Here is a 13,930-nt window from a genome sequence, read left to right as displayed (position 1 = left end):
TTCATGGACTTTTTTTCAGGCCTTTAAGAGTTTATATCTCCATTGAAACCAGTAGTCAAAGTTGAAATCAGAATCAACTCCAGATAAGTCCTAAAACAGGGTTCATGTTTTCACTGTGGACCCCAACAGTATATATTTAGATCAGATTCCTATGGTTTAACAGAAGTTTTTGATTAACTTTCAGGATCCATCAATAGCATGAAAAATATTTAATACTTGGGTGTTACATAAATATTAATAATCCTAGACAAATGGTAAAATTCACTTGCAAGTATTGGAGAAAGTTGATTTGCCCTAGATTAGCTCATTTGGGAAGCAGAAAAAGGAAATTGTTACAAATTTCATATTTGATCCCAAGTCTTTGCTCCCAACAGGTTTGCTTTATTAATGAATTAGGGCTCACTTGTTATTGTCAGTAGTATCTGTACTATCAGTGCTTGCTTGTTAGCATCAAGCTTAGCTTAGTATTGTTATACTTAAGTTTCAGGGTATGAGTATAGGGACCCAAGTGTGGAACTACAACAAAAAGGTTACATGTAGTTTTAGAAATAAAAATATAAGAAAATGAGGAACTATTTCTAAACGGTGTTAGAATTGAAAAACGTTCTTGATACTGGAAAATAAACTGCAATCATTCAGACACACTTTAGATTCAAAGGCATGTTCTTTTGTGGTGGCTAATAGTGTCCTTTTTTTTTTCAGCTGTCTGCATCACATCACAGTCTGGAAGTGAATTGGCCAATGTTTCTGTGCAGAATGTTAAAACAGCATTTACATCTCTCACTGCTCCTTTGCTGTTATCTCCTTCAATTGCACAATGATAACCCTCCACTACTGAAATGCCAGTAGGAGTGCATCCCAAGGGTAAAATGTGCTGTGGTTAACAAGCAGAGAACCCACACACTTATCATCGTGAGGGGCTCCTCGTTAGACAGTACATCTCCACAATCCACTGCCCCCACTCCCACTCTTTTAGGGCCAAGAGCTCTCATTATTGTGATCCCTAACTTTTCAGTGTTAGCAATATTATCTATGACCTGTAACAGAACAGGGCAATTACATCCGCTTTCTCAACCAACATTTATTGAGCACCATCTGTGTGCTGAGACCTGCACTTTGGGTGATCAACTTTGTCCTGTTTTGCTTGGGACTTTCCAGTGAACCTCCTCAGCCCCAGGCAAAATGGAATGTTTGGACTATGAAACGACTTCATACATTTCCTACACAAACTGAACTACAATGCTGTTTTAACTACCAGAAGCTAGCTAGACTTCGTAGATTAAGGGCACACCTCCACAAGATTGCCCTTCAGACAACAGCATAAATTGGTGGATTCCCAAGATACCTGCACTCAAATCAACTGGCTACAAAATTCAGGGGTTTTCCACCACTCCTTCATGTTCAATAATTCACTTGAACAACTCGCGAAATTCAGGAAAGCACTATACTTACAATGAGATATATTATAGCAAAAAGGATACAAATCAGAAGAGATGCATAGGGGGAGATCTGGGAACATTTCCAACTCAAGCTTGCCTGTCTTCTCCATGTGGAGACAGAGTGCATCACTGTAGTGGCACATTGCAGTGTTTTATCAACCATGGAAATTCTCTGGAGCTTCAGTGCTCAAGAGTTTATACTGGGGTAACATGAAGTAGGCATGACTGATGGAATCAATGTCCACATTTGAACTCAATCTCTAAGCCCCATCCCTAGGAGTCAGACTGCTTTGCCTCAAAGCCCCAACTAGAAGTCATCTCTTTAGCAGAAACTTTTCAGGTGTGCTCTAAGGTCCACCATGAATAAGAAAAGATGCTTCTATCATGGGAAATTCCAAGGATGTAGAGGCTACTGGCTAGGAATCAGGGACGAAGACCAGACAAGTTCTTTGTTATACAACTATGAGTCACTCCACTACCTTAGTCTCCCACTACTAAAGCAAATACCATATGATGAGTTTGCTTAAACAATGGGAATTTATTGGCTCAGGGTTTTGAGGATAGGAGAAGTTCAAAATCAAGACGTCAGCAAAGTATGCTTTCTCCCCAAAGACTGTGGCATTCTGGGGCTGACTGCCTGCCGCCCTTGGCCATTAGCTTTCCCATCACATGACAACATGGCATCATATTCTCCTTTTCCAGGTTGTGTTGACTTCCAGCCTCTCATGATTTTTCTTTCTGTGTCCAATATCCTTTGCTTCTAAGAACTTCAACTGTATTAGATTAAGGCCCACCGTCATTCTGTTTGCGCACACCATAACTACTTAAATCTTCAAAGGTACAGTTTATAGATGGATTCATATCCACAAGACCAGGAGATGGGACATGGAAGATGCCTAAAGTGAGGTTCATAATTTGATCCCCAACAAACTATCCATACTGAAAACCGAGCATAAAGACAAATTTGACCATGTTCCAGCCACCAAGGAGAATATGTTCAAAGAGGGAAACAAAAAACTAAGCCAGTTTTTATAATTTGATGCCATCAGTACTTAGAATCATAAAGGGCACTGGAAAAGGCAGAAAGTTTAATCTAAATCTGATCTGGTGGTCAGAAATTGCACTTTGAACTAGATAATGCCGAGTTAGATTTTTTTTTTTAAGATTTATTTTATTTATTTCTCCCCTCATTGTCTGCTCTCTATGTCCATTCACTGTGTTTTCTTCTTTGTCTATTTGTATGCTCATTAGGCAGCTCTGGGAACCGATCCTGGGACATTCCGGAGTGGGAGAGAGGCAATTACTCTCTTGCGCCACCTCAGCTCCCCTGTTCTGCTACGTCTTCTTATTTTCTCTCTTCTGTTCTCTTGTTGCATCATCTTCCTATGCCAGCTCTCCACATTGGCCAGCTCTCCGCATTGACCGGCTCTCCTGCGCGGGGCCTCATTCCCTCATGGGTCGGCACTCCACGTGCATCAAACCCTGGACCTCCTATATGGTAGATAGGAGCCCAATTGGTTGACCCACATCCATTAACCTGCCTGAGTTAGATTTAAAGAATTAGTAGCACAACATACACAATTAAGGTTTTCAGATATTAAAACAGGACATACCTGTGAGACATCATAGACTTTTATTCTTTCTGTTTCCCAAACTACATATATACAGTAGGTTCAGATTTCCATCGCATATCATTAAAATTTTACTATGAAATAAGCAGAAAGGAGAAGGCTTAGGGTATACTATTATAGATAGAATAAACCTTACACCATTTCAGTCCTAAAGGTCATTTTTTGAACTAGATATGAATATGTAATACCTATTTTTTTCTCTGGGGTTTGTGTGTGAGAAGAGTGAGAATAAGTGACTAAAGGTGGTAACCCAGGTTGGAAATTAAAAACACCAAGATGGGCACATGCAGGAAAAAATAGTGAGAGATTTTTTAAAATTCAAACTTAACCAAAAAATAGCAAAGTAGTACAATAAATTCTCATATATTCTCCTTTGAGATTCACCAATTATTAAAAATTTACCAAGTTTTCTTTCTCTCTTACTTTCTCTATACATATATTTTATTTTTATTATTTTAATTTTTCCTTATTATCATTGGTATTATGACTAAACCATTGGCAAGTAAGTTATGGATATCATGAGCCATTACTTCTTAATATTGTAGCACGTATTTCCTAAGAAGGAAATATGTAATCCCAGTATGATATCAAATTAAGAAAATTTAACATTGATATAATATTATTATCTAAGATAGAGTCAGTATATAAATTTTGCCAATTATCTCAATGATGTCCTTTATGTCAATTATTTTTTCAATCCAGGAACCAATCCAAACTCATGTTCCACATTTGTATGTCAATCTTGTGTTCTCCTTAATCTGGAGGAAGAATTCCTCAGCCTTTCTTTGTTAAGACCGACATTTTGAAGAGAACAGGACAGTTGTTTTTAAAATGTCCCTCAGTTGGGGTTTCTCTGATATGTCTTGATCATTAGATTCAGGTTATGTATTTTGGGCTGCATAAGAGATTCTACGTCTTTGGAGCAATCACATCAGAATGCATGCATTATCAGTCTGTCCCATTTTGGTGACAATTTGATCACTTGGCTAAAGTAGGGGTCTGCCAAGTTTCTGCTCTATACAATTCCAGTTTTCTTTTTCTGACTTTCTTTTTGTTCTTAATAAGCAATCTGCAGAGAGATACTTTGAGATCATGTAATTATCCTGGCCCCACCCCCCAAACTTTTACCCAACAGTAATTTATCACCCATTGATAATTTCACCCATCAATAATTGATCCCATCTATGAGTCTTGCTGGTATCAATTATATGATGGTTGCAGAATGGTGATTTTTTTCCAACTCTATCATTCTTTAACATTTACTAGTTGGTGTTTGAGGGAGAGAGACATTTTTAACAATTGATAAATAGAGAATGCACATCATCTCTGTTTGTACCTAAAATGTATTCTAGGACTGGATAGAAATGGCCAGCATATATTTAAAGTAAAAAATTATATATGTATACATAATTATATATATATATATATATATATCTCAAGAGACTGTAGTTCACTACAAACCCCTTTATGCAGTCAGATTGCTTGGAAATAGAGCCAGCATGATATTTATTTGGGATCAGCAAAAACTGGAAGAATTCAGAGAATGCATGTTTCAAGCCATCTTAAACTTTTCTTTGTGAGAGACAGGTATAGGAAAGTCATTACTCTTGATTTTTTTCACCTTCTAATGCAAAAGTAACATTGTGCTATCCAAACATATGTACCAGGTTCTAAGATTCAGCATTGTAATCATCTTCAGCACTTACGGGTGAGCAGAGATTTCCCAGTATTGAAGCCTCTGTCATCATCAGAATCACAGATAAGCAAGGGTCAAAACCTGTATAATCCTGGAACTACTGAGAAACATGACTGAAAACAAAATGCCGCAAGTCTTTATTTCCTTGTTTTCACTCTTTCATCTGATGAGAGATGTTTGGAAGTTTTCCTCAAATCTCCATTCCACCCACAATGAACACAGACTACTTTATTTCCAAAGGCCATTCATCTCAAATGTATTACAGTGCCTTTAAATCCAGTAGTTCTCCCTTCTGGGATACATTTCAACCATCCATGGACTTCCCCAATGGTCTAATAGACAGAATAAGAAATAAGAGCTGTGACTGCCTGAACCTAGATGTTCCTTATGGAGCCAAAATGGTATCGATTGCCTCCCCCTTACCTCTCCACAGGTGAGATGTCAGTGCTGAGCCTGAAACATGCTGGTACTAATTCTCTTGGCCATCCATTCACGGGGCTATGAGGTGTACATTTCCCTCTATTTAGAATGACTTTTCTCTTTCTGGTACCAGAGATTTTAGGTGGATTTGGTTTAATGTTTTCAATCCTAGTGTCTGCTATGAGCCTGTGAATCGTACAAGAGGTTATTAGCAATTGAATTGGTAGCAATAGGTATTTCTTGCAGAGACAAGTAGACCATTGGGAAAAGTGTTATATCTCTTGGTGCATTGTTTAGGTGCATTTATCCGACAACCAGGCAAACGAATTCTACAGACTGTATTTAGGCTGATGGCGATAAGGACTCCAGTGGGAGTGGGATCCAAAGCCAGTTTAGTTGCTTTGTAAGTTTTTAATTCAGAGGATATAAGGACAGAAAAGATGGAAGACAAAAAGCCAATTACCTGACAACTCTTGCCAGAAGCTAAGAGAGGTTTGAAGGGGGAGGATGAGGGGCTTTCCTGGCAGTAAATCCTGTAGCACCGTGTCTGTCCCTTAAAATGATTAAGAGTTTGTGTTCATCATGCCACAGGTTCTTTAACCTCCACCTGCATTTTGTCCTTGTGTAGAAGTGGACAAAGCCTGAGAAGAACATTCACTCCCTTTCCTTGTTTCTTTATCAGGTCACAGACATAAAAGAAAAACTGAAACTCTCTAAAAAGATCTGGTCGGCTTTACCCTACACCATCTGCAAGGATGAGAGCGTAACAGCGGGCACGTCCAATGAAGAGGAGTGCTGGAATGGGCACAGCAAAGCCAGGTTTGTATGGACAGGGGCAGTTTACATCAAGCCTTGGAAGATGCTCCTGGCAGAGCTCTATAGAACTGTTTATGGAAAAAGAAACAGAGGGTAGAGGGAGTAGCCATCGCTTAGCGACAGCTGTTCAGAGTGACAGGTGTGATGGGCACCTGGGAGCACTTTCTCTCAAGGTACTGTTAAACGTGGAGTCCTTGTTCTGAATACCTCACCTCTAGATGAAGACAGAGGAATGGTGACAGATGCCAGAGCACAGATATTCTGAGATCTCAAAGAGCCTTTTTATGTTCACTTAATGACTCTAAGATAGTGGAGCTATTTTTATGGATAGTTAAATTACACAGCTTTTTTTTTTTTCATCACAAGTTAAAGCAGGAAAGGAAAATTCCATTGTAATTGTCTTCATCCATGGAGGAAAAAATTGGCCAAAGTTTTCTTGAGAAGGATAAAAGTCAATGACTAGGAACAATGAGGGGAGAGTTCTAATAGCACCTTTGCCTTGGGAAGTGCCATCACAATCCCTTAATGAGAAGTGGCTCTGTTTTCCATCCCTCTCCTCTGCTGACCAAACCAGTGCTACAGCCACCTGATATGGAATTTGTGAAATTGTTGATGCAGCCTAGAAATGGCCTTGGCCTGGTTTCCATAGGGTAGAGAAGTTGGACGGGGAAACTGGTTGAGAGTTGGCAAGAAAAGGAGTATGCAGAGCTCTTTTCAGCAAGGTTGCAGGTAGATAGAGCAGCTGGTAAATTGGACTCAAGGAATCTTTGGGGATTGGCCAACAGTTGGAGAAGCTAGGAGAGGAGTCTATTCTTGTGCCTTCTTGGGTGTTTTCAAGCATATGAAGCAGATGTGATCAAAAGGGATCAAGAAAGTATGTGAATATTAAATTCAGAAGAAACTGCAAAAAGTAACTAGGGGGTGCAAAGTGAAGTGCTCATTAGATGTTAAATCTTACACTGCTGAGTTGCATTTTTAGCATCTCTTGGTAACGATATTATAAACCATACCAGCAAGAGTTTAGCAAGATGAAAATAAGACAGCAACAGAAAGAGCTATAATCATTTCAAGATGAAAATCCAAATCATGAAGGGAAAGAAGGAAATTCATTTTATTAACAATATGCTACTCAAAAATACTTAGTGAATTACCTTGTCTGGCCTTTTAGGAAAGAGAATTTTGGTCACAAATTCAGCTGTGAATTAACAGCTTCTAATATGGTTTTTCCTAGTGACTTAACAGAAAGACACTGTAAAGGATGACCAGATGGCCTAATGATGAAAGTAGTTGATTTCTTGGGCTGCCCATCTGTGTTTATCTTTGAGCCTTAGCTAAAACGAAGGCCATGTTTTGAACTGCATTCCCGTGGATAATGCAGTTATAATGCAGGTTGTGGGGCATTAGCCTATATGCATTTTCTTTTCTTAAAAAAAAAAGATTTAAAAAAAAATTTCTTTCTCTCCCTGCCCCCCCCCCCATTATCTGCTGTCTGTGTCCATTCGCTATGTGTTCTTCTGTGTCTGCTTGCATTCTTGTCAGCAACACCAGGAATCTGTATCTCTTTTTGTTGAGCCATCTTGCTGCATCAGCTCTCTGTGTGTGTGGCACCACTCCTGGGTAGGCTGCGCTTTTGTCTCGCAGGGTGGCTCTCCTTACAGGACATACTCCTTGTGCACGGGGCTCCCCTACATGGGGGACACCCTTGCATGGCAAGGCATTCCTTGCACACATCAGCACTGTGCATGGGCCAGCTCACCACATAAGTCAGGGGGCCCTTGGTCTGAACCCTGGACCTCCCATATGGAAGGTGGACACTCTGTCAGTTGAGCCAAATCTCCTTCCTTCATTTTCTTATAAAAGGAAATATAAAGAATTGGAGCAGGGGGAATGGGTAAGGGGAGTACAAAAGGGGGCTTCACTCCACCCAGAAAAAGAGCAGAAAAGAAAAGGACCATTGAGGTTAGAGCTAGAGGAACAGTGAATCTTGTCTGTCTCCCCCATGATCTGCTGGGAATATTGCTGATTTATATGGATCTTACAAAAAGGCAAAAAATAAAAACTACCCTATTTTGAAGTTATGCATGAGAGAGGGAGGGAGAAAGAAAGAGAAAGGTGAGAGACTGCTTCCTGAGAAATCAGTAGGAAGTTGGGAGCACCCAATGGTGCAATTACTGTGAATGTTTGATGAATAACAGCAACATCATCATTTATTGCTTTAGTGATGAACATGCACAGCTGCTAGAGGTATTTTATGAGGCATGGTTCAGCCAAGTTCCTCATTGTGCAGATGAGAAGCCCAGTTAAGGTAAAATATTAGTCCAAACGTGCCCAGTTAATGAGGATGAAACCTAAAAGTCTCCCAAGTCCTAGCCCAGTATCCCTTTTTACTTAAAACTTTACCCCTAAACAAAAATATTGAAATACTGCCCGTCCCACATAAGGAGGACTGAATGAAACAGTTTCTTAGCTCTGTAAAAGATTTAGTGGGTCCGCATCAGTTCATTCGGCCCATCAGTCCCTCAGCAATGTTATTTAGAACCCACCCTGTCCCAGCCACAATGCTCTGGAGATTTCACACTATAAGACAGCAATGGGCTCAACTCGTGCTAAGGTACAGTGGCTGGAGAGGGGACTTGGGGGTTTGAGGGCTTCAAGTACCATATGGCCTAGCTGTAGGTTTGAGAAAAGACCACATAAGTGGAGAAGCACCAGGTTGAATAATTCTCAGGAACTAGATTTGAATTTTTGAAGCCACTGAAGGATTTTGTGGAGGGGAAGGAAATGATCTGGTTTAATGGAACAAAATCACTTGCAGGAATATTCAAAAAAAATAACTCAACTGCAGGGTATCTTTTATTATATAATAAAGAGATCATTGGAAAATAAATTTGTCAGATATTTGTGACTCAATTTAAGAGTCCCATAGAAAAATTATAATTTCATAGTTTCTTTTAGTTCTTTTTTTAATTATTCTTCCATTAGTTGAATCTTAACATTATAACTATGTTTAGTAGCATAATACATAGATAACCAATAAAGACTTGTTGAGTTAAATTTAACTGAAGTTTTCTTCTCACCCAAATATTAATTGATATACAAATGCATGCCTAAATGCATAAGATAAGTTCTTCATTTAAAGAAATTTTAGTGAATTATTTTGTAAGTTGAAGAATCTTTTGAAGTATCATTCTTCTGTTCAGACCCTCTGCTGCAGCCCTTTGGTCCTTATTTAAGTAACTGATCAGCCTTTTCTTCCATGGCTCCTATTTTTCCTTATTATTTTCTGAATCCTACTCCATAGCTCTTTGCCATATTCCCTCAATTCAGAAACATATTTGTATCACATTTTAATGTTTCTGAAGTCAAAATGACTCTGACATTGGGTTACGTACATTACTCCAGTAATAATCTTATTTTCCCAAGAAGGTGTTATTAAATTAATGGCACCCATTGAAATCGATGATGACTTGAAAGTGCGAGAACAGGATATACGTAGATATACGGTAAAATTTGCAGTGTGAGATAACAACAAGGGTGTGTGAGCAGTGGCCCCCTAGGCTAGGAATCCATCCCCACTCCCTCCTCCATTCTCACTCCATTTTCTCCTTTACTTTGGCAGATCTCACTCTGCTGCTGTCACTAAACAGGCCATGGAAAGGAGGCGGGGTAGAAAGAGGAGATTCCACCGATTGTTGGGAAGGGATTGCTTGTCAAGAGAGTCTTTCCCCTTCCTTTCCAATATCCTGGGACAATGCGAAGATCAGTGAGATAATAGCCATGAAAATGGGTTGCAAGGTCTAGAACTGTGCTTCTCAAACTTTGACGAGCAGGCTAAACAGCTCACAGGATCTTTTTAAAACTCGCACTCTGATTCGGTAAATCTGGGGTCAGACCTGAGAATGTATTTCTAGTGAGGTTCCAGGTGTTGCAGCTGCTGCTGATCCAGAGACCACACGAGCCTTTAAGGCAGGTTGGACTTATTTAATGCATAAAAATATAGGACACCAGCGGGGCACATTTATACTTTAAACAGTATTCATTATTTATCTGAAATTCAAATTTAATTGGGTGTCCTTTATTTCATCTGCCAGCCCTACTTTAAAGCCCTACTAAAATGTAAGATAGTCTCTTCTTCACAAGTCTCAGGGAGCATGTTACAATTTTTGCTCATTTGTTTGTTTTCTCTTTGCCTCCATGGATATCCTCAGTGTTTCCCCTCATGGGATTTTGCTCATATTTTAAAACAGTAAGAGCAATGGGAAGGCCCCAGGGTTTGCTCGTAACCTCACCCACTAAGCACAGTCCGGAGCACAGGCAAGGTGGACGTCAGCTCCTTAAGGAACGGCTCAGGCTTCTTGTGGGCACCGAGAGAATTTTGAGTTGGAAATAGAGCCCACCCTTTACGGTGAAGGATATTGTCCATGCTAACCTCTGGTCTCCAATGGGATGCCCCTGTGAGCTAAGGATAAAATACTTAGACTCCTTGTGAGAACTTGATTCAATTAATACTCAGAATCTCAACCTACCTATCAGGAGAGCTAATTAAGGATTTTCCTCAGAGTTCATTGCAGTTCCTGTCAATGAAGAAAGGCAGCCTAGGATGCATTTTCAGTGACCAGCTAGGAAGTCAATTTGGAAGTGCAACTTCTACTCCTCCCATGTCTCGCTTACCTCAGCATCTTCTTAGGGAGAAATGGGAGAAGACTTGGCAACACCCTCACTCAACTCAGACAAATGGGAACTGAAAGGAAGCTAGTAAGTAATGGAAGAAAATCAATAATAATCAAGAAATCTAAGGGGGGGGGGAGGGGGGATGAAAGACTCGTGGTGCAGGCTACAAATCTAGGCTCCCTAAAGTTCCCAGGGTGAACCTAGAGACCTTAGAAGGACATTCACAGTCATTTATCATCCCTAGAAAGCGCGTTCTGGGCAGTCGGGCGGCCGGAATGAGCTGTCTGTACTGGTGCTGGAGAAGAATGATTAGATGGGAGACAGGAAAGCTTAGGCTTGGAAGGAAATAAAACTCTTCTCTGGTTAGCATATGAAGGTTAGAACTTTGTCAGGCAGCAGCAGAAGCAAAAACATAAGGCTCTAATGGTGGTCACATAGACAGATTCCTGCTTCTTTGGGGGACTTAGCCACATCAAAATATATCATGTGCATCTTCCTTAGGGACATTTTCTCTTCATGGGCATCCTTTTTCTAAACTCAGAGGGGATGAAAAAGAAAAGGAGAGGGTGGGAGAGGACGTGGACAGGCAGGAAGAAGGCAAATGAAAGCCCCTCTGACAGCCAAGTGCCATCAGCACATGGGTTATACGAAGGACATAAGTTTTTTCAGTCTTCAAGGTTTCTTGAGTCCATCATTTCCAGACCCACCCCCCAAATAAAACTGACCAAATAACTTTCCATTTTCTGCCATTTGTAAGCCAGGTTTTCACCATCACTGTATCATTTATTTAAACTGTCTTCCAGGGGGAGGTGAGCTAGGAGCTGGCCAGGGACAAGGATTAATTTGATCTGTTGGACACAGGTTTTTCAGGGAGGCTCTGCTGTTTTTCACATCAGTTGGTCCTCACAGAAATAACTGTGTCCCCCTGGAAATTATTCCTAAGGCCAGGAGGTAAATACTATAAATTGAAAGAAATTGGAAAAGTAGAAAAATCTAGAAAATATACCAGTCACTCTCACCAGTCACTGAGTGGGTTGACTAACCAAAGAAAATCGCAAGTCTTAAGTGGATAAGTCTCAGCAGACGGAAAGGGGTGAAATGATGCATTGTGATGAGAAATCCGTCAGAGACAGTGACACGGCAGGATCTGGCATTACAATATTGTTTTAGTCTGATTGCCAAATATGTCCCAAAGCACCTTAGCTGCAGTTTAAAGGACTGTAAAAAATTCAGTATATACCCAGTCAGGCAAACATCTTGGAAAGGTGGCAATTCTGAATAGGAGAAGAACTGGCAACTGTCAAGCATGGCATTCCAAATTACCCGTTTCCCTTCTTTTTGCCTACTTGGGGAGGGAAGACACTAAGAAGACTGACTGTCCTGCAGAAGAGGGAAGCTGCATGACCTTCCTGCAAGTGGTAAAAATGTTGGGCAGTGACAGCTACAAATAGGAGGAAGGAAACATTGCTTGTCAACAACTCAGCAATCCAGAAAGCAGGCTCATGGGCCTTCTTCCTATCCATCCTGTCGTTTCTCCAGTGCTATCAAGAAAGGATGGGTTTGGGCAGCTCCAGTCAGTTAGTGAAGGAGCCAAATTAAAGAATTTAGCTTCTGCTCACTCCTGCAACCAGTGTGAGCTGTATGTTCTCTAAACAAAGCACTCAAATCGTTTCATGCCATAGATTCTCTAGCTGGAAAAAGCCACAGCAATTCATTTTTCTGTACATTAATTCAGGCTTAAAAGTCCAGGTTCTGCTCCTGTCAACCACTCTTAAGGAACAAGTTCAGCATTTGGGGGAGCTGTACTAGCAACTTAATTTTTATGAGAATACATTAGAATTACATTGTAGAGTTAAATTTTTCAAAGCACTTTCATACACCTTAGCTCAGTATGTATCTTATTAAACAAAGTAAATATTATTTCCAGTTTACATATAAAAATAACTATATGTAGTTATATAATGTGGCTAAATGGCACATGGTCACTCTATTTGTCCTAGAGGGTCTCGGGTATCCCGGATCAGAGTCCTTCTGCCATCTCTGAATGGCATGTCCCATGAAGTAGCTAATGCCACAGACAACTCTATCCTAACAGTCTTCAAGAATTTGCAAATCCACTTAAAACACAAGGTCGCAGTGTTCTATGAGTAACGCCACTTTCCAACCAGGAAAAATGGAGAGGAAAGAAAAAGGTTCCTATATCCAGGTGCTTAGAAGAGTTATCCTTAAACCTTAGATTTTAAGAAAGCTTCTGAAAGAACTTATGGGTACCATAGATTCACAATCTCTTATTTGAAACCCTTGGGGCCATATGTGCTCCAAAACACAGAATTTTTAGATTTTAGAAAATCATCACTGTATGTTCTATAATACTCCCAGTAGGGTCTGAGGCTGTAACCCACAATCAAACATACTGATATTTCTGCAGCAATATACATTAATATCCACAATGAATGTGATAAATGAAGACTACAATTAGTCTCATTGCAGATCAGATCAGATTTTGCTAGTGAATGGACTGCAGAAAAAAATGGGTATTTTGAAATTGCAGATAAGGAATTTTGGATCTGTATTAATTACCACTATATCTACTTAGAAAAGTAAAACTCTTGAAAGCGCTGAAGATGAATGAATGAATATGTAGCTTAGAATTAGAAAGTGCAGTTGGGCTCCATACTGAATGGAGCTAATCTGTCGCAACAATTAGGATTTGAGCTGTATTCACATTATCCTTCCCAGTGTGCATTGAGGCAGGAGCAGTCGCAAGAAGGACTGGGCACCTGAAACCCAACCCTGGCTAGCACCCCATTTCTCCCCACAGTCCCTCAGCACCACTTGGACTCGCACTGGCCCCACTGGGCCCCACTGGGCTGACCTTCCTCAGGAGTATCTTGCTTCTCAGACTTTGACTAGTTCTCAAACCCCATTAACACTTGGGTGTGTGTGCTGAAGCTCTTTCCACGAGAAAAATTACCAATGCTAACGTGATGATGAGAAATACTGAATACTGATGAGTTAAGATGCCTCTCCCCCCAGCAAGCTCATTCAAACATCATCAGGGTCTTTCTGGGAGCATTTCCTTAAGTGAAAGGAGGGATTTGAAGCTAAGAATCACAGGCGCTGTAGATGGCCAGTGGGAACCCATTGTGAGGACAAGCTGTGTTTGATAGTTTGCAAACCACGGATAGAGTAGCTGTCATCTCTGCAAATGAAGGCCCAAAGACAGACACCCACAAGGTCGAATGTGTCAACCTCCC

General features: G+C 40.4%; 1 protein-coding gene across 2 annotated transcripts in view; it reads left to right on the top strand.

Annotated features, from left to right (window-relative positions):
• GPC6 (glypican 6) overlaps positions 1 to 13,930 on the top strand; it is a 1,204,448-nt gene that overhangs the window by 1,176,087 nt on the left and 14,431 nt on the right. For both annotated transcript variants that reach the window (XM_004457718.4, XM_058276506.2), the window contains one exon: positions 5,869 to 6,005. In XM_004457718.4, the coding sequence (XP_004457775.2) occupies positions 5,869 to 6,005 (137 nt within the window). The remainder of the gene's footprint in view (positions 1 to 5,868; positions 6,006 to 13,930) is intronic.

Source organism: Dasypus novemcinctus, chromosome 15 (genome assembly GCF_030445035.2).
Source record: "Dasypus novemcinctus isolate mDasNov1 chromosome 15, mDasNov1.1.hap2, whole genome shotgun sequence".
In the NCBI taxonomy this organism is placed as follows: Eukaryota; Metazoa; Chordata; class Mammalia; order Cingulata; family Dasypodidae; genus Dasypus; species Dasypus novemcinctus.
This window is presented reverse-complemented; position numbering and strand designations above follow the sequence as displayed.